The sequence below is a fragment of the Hemicordylus capensis genome, chromosome 11, assembly GCF_027244095.1.
Source record: "Hemicordylus capensis ecotype Gifberg chromosome 11, rHemCap1.1.pri, whole genome shotgun sequence".
NCBI classification, from domain to species: domain Eukaryota; kingdom Metazoa; phylum Chordata; class Lepidosauria; order Squamata; family Cordylidae; genus Hemicordylus; species Hemicordylus capensis.
The window spans coordinates 17,114,838-17,131,914 of NC_069667.1; the positions used below are offsets into that span (position 1 = coordinate 17,114,838).

Sequence of the window (17,077 nt, forward strand, 5' to 3'; positions counted from 1 at the left end):
ACCGACTTGACGGCACTTTATCAATCAATCAATCAGTCCAAAATAGCTTTCAAGAGAAAAAACTGAAAGACTTTTCAGCCTGGCTTTTAACAATATATAATTGGTTTTAATTGGTTTCCAAAATGAGTTTTATGCGAATATCTTAACTGCTATTATTTTATGTTTTGTGTTAAATTTTAAGGGGTTTGGATTCTTGATGTCAGCCTTTCTGAGCCGTTCTGGGAGGAGGGGCGGACGGTATATAAACGAAATAAATACTATTAATAAACTCAGCTGGAGGGCCGAATAGGAACCTGCTGCAGAGCAAGCAGCCTGAGGGTTGCGCTCTGGGTCATCCGAGTGCAAGAAGACGCCGCAGGGATGCGGAAAGGGGGTCGGCAGCCCGTTTCTACCCCGCATATGGTGGTGTCCAGGCAGAACCGGAAGTGGCGGCGGCGGCGGCCCGCTCGTCCGCTCTACCTCTTTGTTTTCCCGGAGCACGCCCCGGCCACGCCCCCTTCCCGCCTGCGCTTCTCGCGAGATTTGGCTGGAGACCCGGCCCGCTTGCAGCCCGCAGCCGCCTCTTTCCTCTCACGGCGCCTCCGCCGTCGCTCGCCTGGATGGCGTCCGACTCCGACGCCGAGGAGCTCTTCTACGACGCGCCTGAGGACGTCGCTCAACATGGAGGGACTCCCTTGCCGTGAGTCCACCCGGAAGCGGCGGGTGGAGGGGGGGGGAGGCAATCCGGATCCACTCCGAATCAAAGCGCTAATTTGGATTGCACTAATTATGCGGGCCAGCATCTCTCCCCCTATTTTCTCTCTGCCCCTCTCCCACGACTTTTTGGGGAAAGGGGCCAGTCAAGGTGCACACCAGGCAACCCTAATCCGAATTGAAACCTTAATTCGAATTGCATGGAATTGCTGCCTCCTGGGTAGCTAGCACCCCCCCCCCCATTCTTTTCTCCGCCCCTTTTATTCTGCCCTTTTGGAAGAGAGTGGGTAGGATGCACACTAGACAAGTCTAATCCGGATTGAAACCTTTATTTGGATTGCACTGAAGTGCTGCCCCCTTTCCAGCCAGTTTCCCCCTCTCCTTCTCTCTGTACTCCCCCGCCCCGTTCTGCTTTTTAATGTCCTTTTTCCTCTTCTTCTTGCATCCTTCCTTCAGTTTTTCAGCTTTCTCCATGCCCTGTCCAACACCTAAGGTTTCCTCTTCTTCCTACTCTTATTTTGCATTCTGTGTTGTTGTTGTTTTTTATTTTGCCTGTCTACACAGGTTTTCTGTTCCACTCCAAAGCAAGTGGATTGCCACTGTAAAATGCCATTTTAAAGGAGGACAATGGCATCCTTTTAGTGTGCAAAATCCACTTAAGTAGCGACGTAAGGCTCAAACTCTGGCAGTCACCTTAGTTTCGTTGCAAATCAGCAGGCAGATATAGAGGCCTATGTGGTGTAATGGTTAAGGTAGATGGAGTCAGAGGAGATCTGGGTGTCCCTGAGCTAGTCTCGCACTCTCAGCCTAAACTGCTTTGCAGGGCGGTTGTGAGGATAAAATGTGGGGCCTGTGCATGCTGCCGTGACTGCCTTGGGGAAAGAGTAGAATATCAACAAGGGCACAAGAAAGCAAGGGATGGCCACCTCAGAAGGGAGGTCTTGACCATCCTGTGGTCCACAGCTGGTCAGCTACCTCCCCGTATTCCTAGAGACTCCTTCTTCGCATCTGCTTTTCCAGTCTCTGCTTCTTAACCCTTCTGTCCAAGAATGTAATTGTTTTTCAACAAGCAAACAAACCCAATGTCAGTGTTTAAGTGTCTCTCCTGGATGTTCTGATCCCATGGGTCCGCCTGCCCCCCCTGCTGCTTCAGTCTGCATATACCTTTTCGCCAGTGCTCAGGAAATCCACTAGTCTACTTGTATGTGACGAGTGAAAAATTATGCTTGGCAAGCAAAAAAAAAAAATCCTGATGAGTAACATACCAACAGAGCTTGACGAGTTTAAAGAAATTCTGTCTGTCGGGTGAACAGAGCCAGTGTTTCTTGACCCCTGCTTTTCTCTCTGTCCCACTGAGTCATCTCTCCATCCAGGGCTGGAGAACCCCTGGTCTGAGCTGGCAAGCAATATTCTGAGATTTAAAATAGCCACCTTCTTGAATGTAAGAAGGCTAGGTAGAATTTGGGTGTGGATAAATGCAAGAGTCATTTCCTTGTTGTAATGATCTTAGTAAGTTTATGTATTTTTATGTATGTTTAGTTAACTGGCCTGCTCAACTTAGGACCGCCCGCCCCCCGATGAATTTGGACTACAACTCCCATAATCCCCAGCCACACAGGCCAATAGCCAAGGATTGTGGGAGTTGTAGGCCAACATCTGCAGGAGGGCTGAAGTTGAGCAGCTCTGGTTTAGTTAAATAAAACTGAAGAAAAAGTGCAGCAGCTCTTGACTCTCATTGGCATGTTTCAATCTTTTATGGATGTGTACCGACTATGGGAAACACCTATATTGGGCAGCAACGATCTAGGAAGATGCTGAAAGGCATTATCATCTCATACTGCATGGGAGGAGGCAATGGTCAACCCTTCCTGTATTCTACCAAAGACAACCATAGGGCTCTGTGGGCGCCAGGAGTTGACACCGACTTGGTGGCACACTGTACCTTTACTTTACAACTTTATCCCTCTTCTGTTGCATGGCTTTGATGCCAGGCATGTCTGCCTCCGTTCGCTTTCTTCCCATCTATGTCCACCCACTGATCCCCCCCATCACTTTCACGTTCCTTTCCCCTCCTGCCTCTGCTATCCTCCCTTCCTCCAGCGCGGTTGGCTTCTGCAGCTCCCGTCCTCCCCTCCACGCCTGATTCCTCTTGCATCGTTTCTTCCTCCCTTTAATCTGAGCCACCTCAAGGTCCTTTTAGTTGGCCGGTGCTCTTGACCCTTCTCTTTCTTCCTCATTCTTGCCATTCTGTTACATTGCATTTCTCTTCCCATTTGTTTTGGCCGTGGTTCTTACTTTACTTTCCCACACTAAAGGGAAGCCCCTTGCAAGCCACCACCTCGCTGTCTCTCCTCCGACACACCCTCCTTCCTTGTACAATATCTTCTTACAGCTGAGCCATATATCAGGAAGAGGCCTGTCCCGTCCCCCTTTTCACCACACCCATCACAAGGGAAGGGATGGGTCAGAGAGGCTTGGGCTGTGTTGGCGTGTCATCTGCACAGAGTGCAGCACTTTGGTAAATAACATTCTAGCGCTGGATGTTCACCAGTCTGGGGAGTGGATTGTTTTGTGCGTCTGGAGGAGCTCTTGTCTGCCGACTCCTCTGCTGCTGGCATGGGACCTGCTGTTTCGGGGTGGGGAATAGGCTGTCATCTTTTGCCCCTGCTAACTGGGCAAAGAGGCACCTTTTAATGTGGTGATTCTCTTTATTTAGCAGGGGGAGAGTAACTGGCCCTCTCCACCCCCAGCACAGCATCCCTCCAGTGACTGTTGCTGGTGTCTGTCTTACGTTTCTTTTTAGATTATGAGCCCTTTGGGGACAGGGGTCCATCTTATTTATTTATTATTTCTCTGTGTAAACCGCCCTGAGCCATTTTTGGAAGGGCGGTATAGAAATCAAATTAATAATAATAATAATAATAATAATAATCTGCAGCTGGACTGTGTCAGGAGGAAAATGGGTGACACTTGGGAACATTTCAGACAGTGTAAACGCTCTTAAACACTGCTGGGGTCAGTAATTCCGTAGCACCTGATGAGAGAGAGTGAATCATATTCCCGTTGGTGAATCAGATCTCCCTTGCAGGGTAGGGAGAATACTAAGGTCTGCAGATTTCTTTTTCAACAAACCCGTTCTTAAATGTATATACATTAAGTTAAAAAAACAACAACAACCAACAGCTGGCTAAAAAAAGACACACCCCTTCCTGCGATATTTGCCAGCCAGGCAACTTTTCCTGCTCAGAGTTGCTCTTGGTGACTGTTTCCCACTTCTTTCCCCTTTTTTGGGTTTGGAGATGGCCAAAGATGCTCAGCTTAGTAACTTTGCAGGGTGATGTGTGGCCGCCTCTTTGCATGCTGCGGGAGATGCAGGGCTGTTGCACACCGTGAGGAGAAACTAGCTTTGAAAAAGAGAGCAGGGAGGAAAAAAGCTGTAAGAAGGTCCCTTTGCATTGTGGAAAGGAAGAGGTGCTAGCTAGAATGTCGAACCTCCGTGCAGAAATTAGCAGAGGTGCTTGGAACGTCGATTTTTAGGGTTAGATGATGAAACAAATCTTGCAGTATTTGTGGGTTTTGATTGACCAGTTTCTTGGTGGATTTGTGGAGTTGTATGTGACCAGTTCCTTCAGTTCTAACTCTCATCTGTGGAGGCGTGTATGTGTAAGCAATTCTGAATTAAAGATCATTGGTCACGTGCAAAAAGTGTGTGTGTCTGTGTGTGTGTTTGAAAAAGGATTTGTTGCTTTCATGCTCTGAGGCTGCTTTGGGGCGAAAGAATCATTTTGAGTCATGATGGTTAGATGGAATATCTGTGTTCAGAGGCCTTATGCCACTGAATAATAAATACAGACTGTGGAGCGGTGGGGGGGGGGCTGTTATCTTCACACCCCACTTGTGGGCTTCCTGAAGGCATCTGATTGGCTGCTGCAGGAAAGGAGATGCTGGACTAAATGGGCTTTTTGGTCTGCTCCAGGGAGGCTTGTTTTGTTAGCCATAATAATTAGGAATGGAGCCTCTGTGTGCAGTATATCTCTGCATACAGGATGCTGAGGGGTGTACAGAGGAGAAGGACTGTTGTGGGTTTCCTGGAGGCATCTACGACTACTGTTTATAGAGAGACGTGTGTTCTGGGCAGTATACAAATATGCTAAATAAATAAATATACTGCTTATCAATAGAAGTTCTCGAAGCCGTTTACATAGAAAAATAAGTAATGTATAAAATGGTTCTCTGTCCCCAGAGGACTCACAGTCTAAAAGAAACACAAGGTAGACACCAGTAACAGTCACTGGAGGGATGCTGTGCTGGGGTTGGATGGGGCCAGTTGCTCTCCCCGTGCTAAATAGAAGAGAATCACCACTTTAAATGCGACCTCTTTACTCAATTAGCAGGGGTTAGCATCAGATTGAGGGAAGCAGGGTGATGAATTAGAGCTTGGTCTGATCCAGCAGCCAGATCACATGGAGGAATACTTCCTGGGCCTTCCAGCAAGCAAGATGGAGTTGTGGACAGTCAGTGACTTTTGCCCAGGACAAGAGTTCCAGTTTCTGCTCGAGGTGAAGAGGAGAGCTGGTCTTGTGGTAGCAAGCATGAAAGGTCTCCTTAGCTAAGCAGGGTCCGCCCTGGTTGCATATGAATAGGAGACTCCATGTGTGAGCACCGTAAGGTATTCCCCTCAGGGGGTGAAGCTGCTCTGGGAAGAGCATCTAGGTTCCAAGTTCCCTACCCGGCAGCATCTCCAAGATAGGGCTGAGAGAGACTCTTGCCTGCAACCTTGGAGAAGCCGCTGCCAGTCTGTGAAGACAAATACCAAGGGCCTGACTCAGTATATGGCAGCTTCCTATGTGCCTGCAGTTCTAGCAGGCGGCCAGCAGGAGGCGCTTCACTGTGCCTCTAGGTTTGCCCCCAGCTGCTGCAGGGGTGTGTGTGTGGGGCAGGGGGCAGATAGTTCAGGGCTGGGGGGCAAGTAGTTCTCACCCCTGCCCTTGCTAACCAAGGACACCATCATGAAATCAAAATAGTAAGCTATTAAGCTAATAAGTACTCCTACACAGCAGTATCTTTGATTTCATGGAACATTTGACGCTAGTCAGTTGACAACATTTGACTAGTCAATGGAGCTGTGTGCCAGCCCTCTCTTCTGCTGCTGGGGCGAGTCGGCTGTGAGTGACCTTAAGAGCGGCAGCCCTAATGGATACCCTTTCCCGTTAATTAATGCTTTTAAGAGTCTTCTGTGCCTGCCGATTATCTTGGTTCTGTGATTGCTCTTAAATTTCAGGCGGTGTGTGTTTAGCAAAACTCAGGTGGTTGGAAAGGGGCCCCTTTGTTTGCTCAGCTGATTAAAGACTGCTGCTGCTGTAGCTCTGTGCAAGGATTTGGCCTTGTTCTCTTTGTGTTTCAGTATTTTAAGGGGGCAGGGATCAACCTCTGACTGTTGCTAATCAGTTTTCCAGGCAAATAAGACCAGTCTTAGAGCAGTCTTGTTCATCTTGGTGCTAAGGAGTCCTTCATAATCTCTTCTTGATGGCATGATACTATTTTTGCATGGTAAGATCGCAGAATAGTTATCGGATGGCAGAAGAATGATCTCCAGTCTTGAATCCTGCATCCAGAAGTTTGTGAGTTAGGCCTGGGCCTTTGGAAAGGGGGCGATGCCCATCATCTGCTTTCTGAGAAGAGCAAGAGCAGTGAGGGAGTTGGGGACAGGTTTCCCTCTTTTTTGCTCGCCTGTGGCGAGTGTGTTGTTGCCCCCTGGCGATCATAACAAGCTCCACCCCTTGCCACTAACTTTGGAGCTGCAGGGAAGAAACTGCCCCCTATATTTGCATGATAATCCTCAACTCCAGTGTTCCCTTTAAGACAGGCCTGCTCAACTTTGGGCCCCGCTCCCAGCTGTTTTTGGTGTAAGGTAAAGTGTGCCATTGTCGATTTGGTGACCATAGAGCCCTATGGTTGTCTTTGGTAGAATACAGGAGGGGTTGACCATTGCCTCCTCCTGCGCAGTATGAGATGATATCTTTCAGCATCTTCCTTTATCACTGCTGCTCAATAAAGGTGTTTCCCATAGTCTGGGAAACACATACCAGCGGGGATTTGAACCGGCAACCTTCTGCTTGCTAGTCAAGCATTTCCCCGCTTCACCACTAAAGGTAGCTACAACTCCCAGAATCCCCAGCCCCAGTGGCCAGTAGCCGGGGATTATGGGAGTTGTAGGCCAACATCTGCAGGAGGGCCGAAGTTGAGCGGCCCTGCTTTAAGGCATGTGCATGCGTGCTCTGACATGTTTCTTGATGTCCGCTCAGATCATTTTAGATCCTGCTCAGGTTGAATTGGGAAGGCCCCACTCGAGATGCATGTGCGTGCACACTGCCTTAATGCTGCTGCCCAGAACAAAACTCATTCTTCACGGAGATGAGAAAAATGAGAGAGCAGACGGCTCCGCTCCTCTCCAGCTTTATAGTTGGGAGGGAGGCTGGTGGTGCACTGCATTGAGAGCCAGCGTGGTGTAGTGGCTAGAGTGCTGGACTAGAACCGGGGAGACCCGAGTTCAAATCCCCATTCAGCCATGAAACTAGCTGGGTTTCTGTGTTCCTGTGGCCTTGCGGGGCCACCCTGACAACCCCTCACCGTCCTTCCAGTTGCAGATTTGCAGCAGGAATCTCATCCCTGGTCTTTATCATCTGGCCTTGCCCTGTTCCTCAGTGGCCAAGGTAGCTGCAGGCTCCTGGTGACAAGTCATCCTTGGCTTGGCTGTTAAAGCCACCCCCAAGATTGTGAATCCCAGATGGGGGAAGGTTTTCAACGTGAACTCCCTCTCTATTAAAGTAAATAAAAACCACCTTGGAGGCTGCTCTTCTGTTTAAAAAACAGTATAACCAAAGTGGCTGCGAGCAGTAATAATATTAAAAGCCTTTACAGAACCTGCAGCAACGAGGAAGATAAATAATTAAGATCTTTTCATCTTAAAAGCAGAGGAGAGGAGTCAAGTTTGTACATAAAATTAGGAAGCACATCAGCAAGACTCCACAGTGTCGACAAAAGCTGTCAGAAGCCGCTAAAAGCCTCAGCGAACAGCTAGCGTGTAGCTCGGCTTTTAAATAATTAAGGGTTGGTGCCTCCTTTATCTGTTGGCCTGGGGCATTCTACAGAAGTGCCACTGAGAAGGTCTTCTCTCTGGTTGCCATGCCTCACCCAGTGGGGGCGCCTGGAGAGGAGAGCCTCTGATGCTGATCTTAGATTTGGGGCAGGTTGACGTGGGAGAAGAGTTCTGAGGACTGGAGGGGAAGACATTTTGCATCATTAGGGCTGTCCTCATGATCTTTATTAGCAGGGGTAAAGAAATGTTGGCCCCATTTATCAGCCAGACCAAATATTTAACTCGTCAAACTATGTTGGTCCATAGCTCATATGGACTTTCCCCCCCACTCGCCAGACATCATTTTTCACTCGTCACCGACTAGTAGACGAGTGGATTTCTGCAGCCCTGTTTATTAGGGTAGGAGGCTTCGCCTACCCTAGTTTAGAGCCTGACATATTCCTGATACATGATTGTGTATCTGACAAAAGTAAGGTGGGAGATGAGGAGCGTGCTCGTCTGTCAAGCCTGGCTGGGTAGGAGGGTTTTTCCTCCTACCTAGTTCCAAAGCTGGGGAATCTGACTAGGGCGCCCTCGTCCTACCCAGCTAGGGCTTGGCAGGCAAGTGAGCTCGCCACCTCCGACTTCATGTTTATCTAGCACACGATCAAATATTTGTAGTGCAGCTAGCTCCCAAACTAGGGCAGGGAAGCCTCCTACCTAAGAACAGCCCTGCTGGATCAGGCCCAAGGACGATCTAGTCCAGCATCCTGTTTCACACAGTGGCCCACCAGATGCCTCTGGGAAGCCCATAGGCAAGCTGTGAGGGCATGCCCCCTCTCCAGCAGTCCTCCCTCTAACAGATTCCCAGATGTTGTTGACTACAACTCCCATAATCCCCAGCTGCAATGGCTTTTGCTTGGGGGTTCTGGGAGTTGTAGTCAACAACGTCTGGGAATCCCTGTTAGAGGCAACACTGATCTCCTGCTGTTGCTCTCCTGCAACTGGCATTTAGACTCATCTTGCCTCTGAGGCTGGAGGTAGCCTGTAGCCACCAGACTAGTAGACATTGATAGATTTGACCTCCATGACTTTGTCTAAGCCCCTTTTAAAGCCATCTGAGCTAGTGGCCATCGCCACCTCCTGTGGCAGAGAAAAAGTACTTTCTCTTGTCCGTCCTAAATTTCCCAGCCTTCAGTTTCATGGAATATCCCTGCTTCTAGTGTTGTGAGAGAGGGAGAAAAATTTCTCCCTGTCCACTCTCTCTACTCCACACATCATTTTGTACACCTCAGTCATGTCTCTCCTTATTTGCCTCTTTTCCCAGCTAAAGAGCCCCAGATGCTGTAGCCTTGCCTCATAAGGTAAGGACGCCTAATGATGATGGCGAGGACAGCCCCATTCTTGGTGTGTGGTCCCTTCTCCATGCTCAAGGGCTTTCTGCTAACTGGGCAAAGAGGCACCTTTTAATGGGGCGATTCTCTTTATTTAGCAGGCAGGGAGTAACTAGCCATATCCACCCGCCGCACAGTACGTCCAGTGACTGTTGCTGGTGTCTGTCTTGTGTTTCTTTTTAGATTGTGAGCCCTTTGGGGGCAGGGAGCCCTCTTATTTATTATTTCTCTATGTAACCCGCTTTGTTGAAACCTTTGTTGAAAAGTGGTGTATAAATATTTGTTGTTCCTTAAGTCACCACTGCCTTATTCATTATCTTACAGTGCTCGCTCTGTCTATCTTTTATACTGCCCGATATGTGCATTTCTAGGCGGTGATGTATGTTAGTTTTCTTTTATGGGTGCCTGTTGCCAGCAGTGTTCCCTCGAACAGGGATTTGCAGATGTTGTTGACTACAACTCCCAGTATCCCCAGCTGCAATAGCCTTTGCTTGGGGATTATGGGAATTGTAGTCAACAACATCTGGGAATCCCTGTAAGACGGAACACTGTTTGCCAGGCTGGAAGCTGACATCTAAATATTTTAACCCTTGTCCAAATAGTGTAGCTGAATTGACCTAGACAACGGGGGATAGATTACTAAACTCTGTGCTGCTGTACCCCAGCTGTTCCTCCACCTGGAGGAGGTCAATTTCCCTGTGGTGTCCCATGCCCCCTCCCTCTTCTAATTTTTGGTGGACTGCAGTGTATACTCCGAGGATGTGGGGATTATTTTTAGCCCATAGTTTGCATAGGATGTGAAACTGAAATTAACGGGCACCTGTTATGTTTCACTTTGTATGTAGAAGAAAATCATTGACCCCATTATTTTTTGCTTCTGTTTCACGCCCACGCTACCAAGTGTGAATATTAATGAAGGGTTGTTGTTTTTAAATTTCAACTGATGTCATACTAAAGTCAGCCCACCCAGGCTGTTGGTGTTTTGTGGGTACATTTGTGAACCCCAACATCTCGTCAATAAGGGTTTATTTTGTTGCTTGTTGAGATGAGGATTTAAATTAAAAAAGCTTTCCCAAGTGTTGGGGCATCTGGAACGTTCTGGGAAACCGGTTGTAAAATATGGGCGAGTCCCCGATAGAAAGTTTCCTGTCTTGCTTTCTGCTAAAATTTGGAGAATGTGTGTGTTGATGGAGGAGGCGCAAGCTGAAAGGTCTTGAACCAGTTCTGAGGGTGGCTGGCAGGTCCTGACTTCCCAGGCCTGTTTTCAGGACTGGTGTCCTTGCCTGTAGCTGTGAACCAAATTAATATTTTGAATTAGGGTAATACTTCATTACCCTAATGATGATTTGAGCAAGTTGGCTGTGTAATGAATGCACAGGTAATGACCAGGAGAGCTGGTCTGGTGGTAGCAAGCATGACTTGTCCCCTTAGCTAAGCAGGGACTGCCCTGGTTGCATATGAATAGGAGACTAGAAGTGTGAGCACTGTAAGATCTTCCCCTCTGGGGATGATGGAGCCACTCTAGGAAGAGCAGAAGGTTTCAAGTTCCCTCCCTGGCAGCCTCTCCAAGATAGGGCTGAGAGAGATTCCTGCCTGCAACCTTAGAGAAGCCGCTGCCAGTCTGTGTAGACAATACTGAGCTTGATGGACCAATGGTCTGACTCAGTATATGGCAGCTTCCTATGTCCCTATGCAGCATCACAAAACCATTCAGGGCTGTTTGTCTGCAAGCTGGGGTTGGGAGGGAGGGCTTGCGGGTCTGCCTTTATGCTGGACTGCTCTATTCCATTCATTGGGAAAGTGTGGTCCATCTCTTTGTCCTCTGCTTGCACTCCTGACAAAATGAGATTCAGTTAGATGCATGGAACTATTCAAAGAGCACGGTAGTTGTGGCTGATAAGATTTCTTGTGTGATTGCGAATAAGGTTGTTTGCGTGAGCTACATAGTTCCATTGGAACATCACAGGCTATGGTGCCATTTTGGCCTCTGTCTCGCAGCTGAATCTGTCCCTAAAGCCGGGCCCACAACTTCCATCCTCCTTGACTATCTGCTGCTGTGGTTGAGGATGCTGGGAGCCGTAGTCCACAGCTGGAGGGCTGTTGAGTCGCCCTGCCTTGGAGCGTTGACCTGAGTGGTGTTAAGAATGCCTTCTAGATTTGTAGATGTTGCTTGACACGATGGAAAAGGGAGAAGAGAAGATCCTTCTCCATACAGAATGGCATGCTAGACAGTAATGTTGGGGAAAGTGTGCTGTTGCTGACTGACCCTCCAGCAAAGGGGAAGAGGTGAAGATGGCGTCCGCACATGCTCAGAGGCCATTTCCTTCTGGGGACAGGGAACTTCCTGTTCCTAAGCAAATGCAAGTAGCAAACAGAGCCTGGCTGCTTAATACTGATAGTGCCACTCTGGGGGGCGGGCAGGGGAGCTGCAACAGAGGGGCTGGAAAGACCTGCCTTCCTCCTGTTAAAGGGCCCACTCACCCCCAGCTGTAACGATTCGGCTGGGGCAGCTCGAAGCGTCTCGGCACCTGGAAACAGAGGTGTCAAAACGCTTCGAGCACACCCCTGGTTTTGAGCTCAGTTCTAGGACGGAACACACATTCCGGGGCTGGGCGTGTGCTCAAAGGCCCTCTGTCCCTCCAGCCTCAGTTCACCCCATTTTACACTTGGCCCTGGTTGGTGGACCTCAAGGTTCTTCTAAAAAACAGATGATCCCGCAGACCTGCCATCACCCCTGCCCTAGTCTGTGTTGCCTGCTGTGTTCCCTGGAACTTGTCCCAGAATTGCCTATAGTAGACTGTGAGAGGTGGGGTGAGGCATAGCGTGGCCAAGACGTCAGTGTGGAAAAGCTTCTCTGAAGCGGGGCCACTTGAAACCATCTGGCCCCGAGGAAAGGGAACACAAAGCACTTGAACCCTTTTTAAGGTGTTAAAACCCAACAATGCTCTCTTCTTCCAAACTTTGTCTAAGCTCCGTGCCTTTGTGTGTTTTCTTTCGCCCCCAAACAGGTCGCCAACCAAAGTCGTGCTGCCACTACCGAAGGTGCGTCTCTTTGTATAAATGTTTGTCCGATGTGACAGCGGGCCCGATCTTAGCAGAGAGCAGCCAGGTCGTCTCGTCCTAAAGACGTCGAACCGGCAGCATCTAGGTAGACAGCGCCAAAAGGAGAGGGGGACCGTTTTCTCTCCTCCAGAGCCTTCTCTCCTGCGGGGCTTGAGCTCGTGAGGTTTGCTTTGGAGAGAGTTGAGTCAGAACAAAAAGAGAATAGCCAAGTGTGATCGGCTCTTCTGACTGTGAGCATGATGGGGCAGAATTTGACTTCTGTCTTTGCAAACCCGGAGCACCACCGGACATGGTCTTGTTAAACTAGTCGCAAGGAAACCACTACTATTATGAGCAATGGAGTCAGGGATTGCTGGTTGTGGGGATTGTCTTAGGGTCACCCGAGAGACAGTTTGCCATCAATCCTGAGTTAGTAAAGTGTGGTAACAAGCCAGGAAGTCACGTTTGGACTCTCTTTTCCCAGTCCTGTTTCATCTCTTGGTCGTCCAGTAACGTGACCAGGGGATATTCAGGGATGTAAGAGTATGAGGGCTGTTAAGGTTTTAAAATATATCGAGAGTGAGCAAAAGTTAGACCGCAATCCACTGATGGGACCACTAGTCAGTTTCCAGTAGTCTTAAGTCGAAATTGATTTGACGGTACACTTTACCTTTACTTAGGAGACTATCAACTTGTCAGTTTTCTTTGATGTCAACTGTCTTATAACCCCTGTCTTGTAAGCAGAGGCATCTTTTTTTGAAGTGGCGATTCTCTTTATTGAGCAGGGGGAGAGCAACTGGCCTTATCCAGCCCCAGCACAGCATCCCTCCAGTGGCTGTTGCTGGTGTCCATCTTATGTTTCTTTTCTTTTCTCTTTTTAAGATTGTGAGCTCTTTGTGGACAGGGAGCGATTTTATTTATTTATATCTATGTAAACCGCTTTGGGAATTTGGGTTGAAAAATGGTCTATAAATATTCATCGTTAATAAATAATAAGTAAATAATAAACTGGCATGGGGATCATTGTGTCCGGAAGGTCGGCATTTATTTATTTATCTATCATATTTCTGTGCCACCTGATATAGACATCTCTAGGTGGTGTAAAAAGTTAAAACATAATGAAGGCAAAAGAATATAAAACATTTTAAACTCATAAAACAAGTAAAAAAGCAACCAAAAGAGAAAAACATAATTAAAAAAAAAAATCAGTTAAAATCCTGGGAAAACAGGTACGTCTTGATGTTCTTTCTAAAAGCAAGCAGAGAAGGAGATAAGAGGGAGCATATTCCAAAGCCCCGGGGCAGCCACTGTGAAGGCTCTGTCCCGAGTCGCCACCAAACGAGCCGGCGGCAACCATAACCAGACCTCTCCATATGATCTTAATAGGTGACAGAGTTCATGACAGAGACGGCTCTTGATTAAATACCCTAGACCCAGGCCTTTTTCTTTGCTTCTAACCAGGGTGGATTTGATTTAAATCAAACTGATTTAAATCACGATTTAAATCACTAGCAGGGTGGATAAAAATAAAAAAAATCTGATTTAAATCAAAAAAATCTGATTTAAATAAAAAAATCCGATTTAAATAAAAAAAAATCGGATTTTTTTTATTTAAATCGGATTTTTTTGATTTTTATCCACCCTGCTAGGGATTTAAATCGTGATTTAAATCAAATCCACCCTGCTTCTAACTACTCTGAGGACTTCATCTTCTCAGAGTTTCTTTCCTCCCTTTGTTTTAAACCCTATTTTTATCCAGCCTGGCTTGACATCCCTTTGGGGAGGGCTCTGTGTTCTTACCAAGCACCCAACTTAAAGAACATATACTCCAACAAGAGGCTTGGCTGTGATAGAATTTTTAACGAGCAACCTTGGGATTTCAGTCCACCGAGGCACGGCAGTCTCGTGAGCCGGCTTCCCTCGCTTGTCTCCGTTCAGTTTCTTAGACGTCTCCGTTTGGTGCCAGAAAAGGGAGTAGTGCGTAGTTGCGGCTTGAAGAGCCTGCGAAAGGCAGGCTCTAAACATAGTGCACGCGGGCCACCCCGCTGCTTCCCACGCAGGTAATTAGTATGCTGCCGCTACCAACAGTGACAGCACAGCTGAAGCGCTGGCATTTATTAAGTAGGCCAGGCAGTGGGGAAGAGCAAGGAGAGGAGAGTGAAAAACCTCTGTGCATCTCGCTGGAAGGGCCAACAGGGATACTGCACCGTTTCCCAAGGAATCAATTCCACATCTGCCAAGGGCGCTGGGCAGCGTTCCCTCTAACAGGGATTCCCAGATATGGTTCACTACGGCTCCCAGCATCCCCAGTTGCCGCGGCCTTTGGCTGGGGATTATGGGAGTTGTAGTCAAGAATACACCACTGAGCGCCCTTACAGGCCAAGTTGAAGACAGACCATCCTGGAGAGAATCTATCTATGTCGTTGCTCAGAGTCGATACTGACTTGATAGCACTTAATCAATCAGTCAAGAACATCTGGGAATCCATGTTGGAGGCAACACTGGTGTTGGATTCTTGTAGCCCCTGAGAGGAGGGGCTGGAACAGGGTTAGAAGATGCACCTCGGTGCCTGGTGGGAAACTTTTATTCATTACTAACATTGATACGCCCCACCTTTCATTGTTGGTACTCAAAGCAGCGGAAGAATAATCCAGGGGTTTTCAAACCTGCGTCCCCAGGGCTACGATTCCCATGGCTTTCAGAACTGTGGCAGAGGATGATGGGATTTGTAGTCCAGCATCGCCTGGGGGCCCAAGTTTGAGAACTCCTGGAGCAACTCGGTGCGTCTTCTTGTATGTTTAAGTGGGGTGAGAAGTGGCTGTCACTCACCTGCCTGGCATGCAGGAAGTCCCCGGTTTGGTCCCAGCAGCACCACCCAATAGGGCTGGGAAAGACCCCTCTCTGCCTGAAACCCCCGAGCGCCGCTGTCAGTCAGTGTAGATGACATTGAGCTACCTGGGCCAGGGATCTGACTCTGCCTAAGGCAGTTTCTCATGGAGAGGGGCCATAGCTCAGTGGAAGGGCATCTGCTTTGCTTGCAGAAGGTCCCAGTTTCAATCCCTGGCAGCATCTCCAAATAGGGCTGGGAGAGGCTCCTGCTGGGAATCGCAAAGAGACACTGCCAGCCAGAGCAGGCAGTAGTAGCTGAGTGGTTTAACTATGCATAGGGCAGTTTTGTCTAGGAAGGGGGCATAGTTCATTAGCAGAGAACATGCTTTGCTGGGACCAAGGGCTGTGCTTGTGGGCTTCTCGGAGGTATCTAGTAATTAGCTGTGTCCAGGATCAATCAATCAATTTATTACAGTCAAAGACCAGCATAGGTAAATGCATGCCACTATCAATGAATATAAAAATGTCTAAAAAGTATTAAAAATTTAAAATAAGCTGTAAGATATACCAAAGAGTAAAAGTGGGATAGCTAAAAGATAAGGGAAGACAGCTGATAAGACTAATAAAACTGATAAAGCAACCAACTAATATAAGCAATTTAGAGCAATCTATATAAAAATAGGTCTGTAGGGAAATACAACTCTAATGGGATGATGAGTAAAATGGAGGATGCTGGACTGGAAAGATCTTTGTTCTGGTTCAGCAGAAGTCCTGGGATTCGTAGCCATTCCTACTACTACGAATATTTTTATACTGCACTTCAACCAAAGTTCCCAAAGCGGTTTACATAGAAAAATAAATAATACATAAATAAGATGGCTCCCTGTCCCCAGATGGCTCACAATCTAAAAAGAAACTTAAGGCAGACACCAGCAACAGCCACTGGAGGGATGCTGTGCTGGGGCTGGAGAGAGCAGGGGGAGAGCAACTGGCCAAATATAAGAGAATCAAGAACTTTAAAAGGTGTACCTTTGCTCAGTTAGCAGGGATAACTAAATGGGGCCTCCTTGTTCAGAGGCAAGGCTTGTATTTTGTTTGTATGAATGTATCCCAGCTGATATGAAACTCCCAGCTCCTAATACACTGTGCAGCCAGACCTTTACTGAAGGTCAGCAGCAGGGTTCTCTCTAACAGGGATTCCCAGATGTTGTTGACTACAACTCCCAGAATCCTCTAGCAAAAGCCATTGCAGCTGGGGATTCTGGGAGTTGTAGTCAACAACATCTGGGCATCCCTGTTAGGGAATACTGGTCCGCAGTGTGGAAAGCACAAACAGGCAAAAAAGCAACTTCTGTGTAGTTTGTGGTCTTGCGACTGATTCTGTACTTTGGTCTTTACAAAGCAACCTTCCTTATCCCCGATTATTCATTTATCCCTTATTTTTTCTCAGGAATTGGACAGTGGTCCACAGATAGCTGAGAGAGAGGCCAGAACGCCAGAAGTAAAACAAGATGACCCCAAAGAGGTTGGTTTGTTGACACGCTGATGAAAGTGCCTAGATGTGGGACTGTGGAGAATTATATAATGTGTCTTCCTTAGTGATTTCAGTTTCTGGAGCCTGTTGATCCCTCCTCATGCAAAGTTGTTGTTCCCCGGTGTGGATATTCCAAGAAAAGGCAGTCGGATTCCAAAGCAGCTCCAGTGATTGTGGAAGATAAATTTGTGCCCTGGTTTTGGGTGTCCAAAATAGTCTGTGAGGCTGAAATCATTACACTGTTAAATTCATTAACGAGTGATTTTAAAAAATTCAGATTTCTCATAGAAGATTAAAGGGAAGCTGCTGGTTAACTGAAATCCTAGAGTCTCTTATTGCTCTAACAGTAAAAATGAAGTGTTCCGTCGACTTGGTGTCGACTCCTGGCGACCACAGAGCCCAGTGATTGTCTTTGGTAGAATACAGGATGGGTTTACCATTGCTGCCTCCCGTGCAGAATGAGGTGATGCCTTTCAGCATCTTCCTATATCGCTGCTGCCCAATATA

At 47.7% G+C, this 17,077-nt stretch overlaps 1 protein-coding gene across 3 annotated transcripts in view; it reads left to right on the top strand.

The window, feature by feature from the left end:
• Nucleotides 1–519: 519 nt before the first annotated feature.
• WDR44 (WD repeat domain 44) overlaps nt 520–17,077 on the top strand; it is a 43,496-nt gene continuing 26,938 nt past the window's right edge. For 2 of the 3 annotated variants that reach the window (XM_053274315.1, XM_053274316.1), the window contains exons 1-3: nt 520–679; nt 12,174–12,207; nt 16,487–16,561. In XM_053274315.1, the coding sequence (XP_053130290.1) occupies nt 600–679; nt 12,174–12,207; nt 16,487–16,561 (189 nt within the window). In that variant the 5' untranslated portion in view covers nt 520–599. Of the gene's footprint in view, nt 680–3,140; nt 3,212–12,173; nt 12,208–16,486; nt 16,562–17,077 lie in introns of those variants that run through there. The other variant, XM_053274317.1, reaches the window with a different exon arrangement.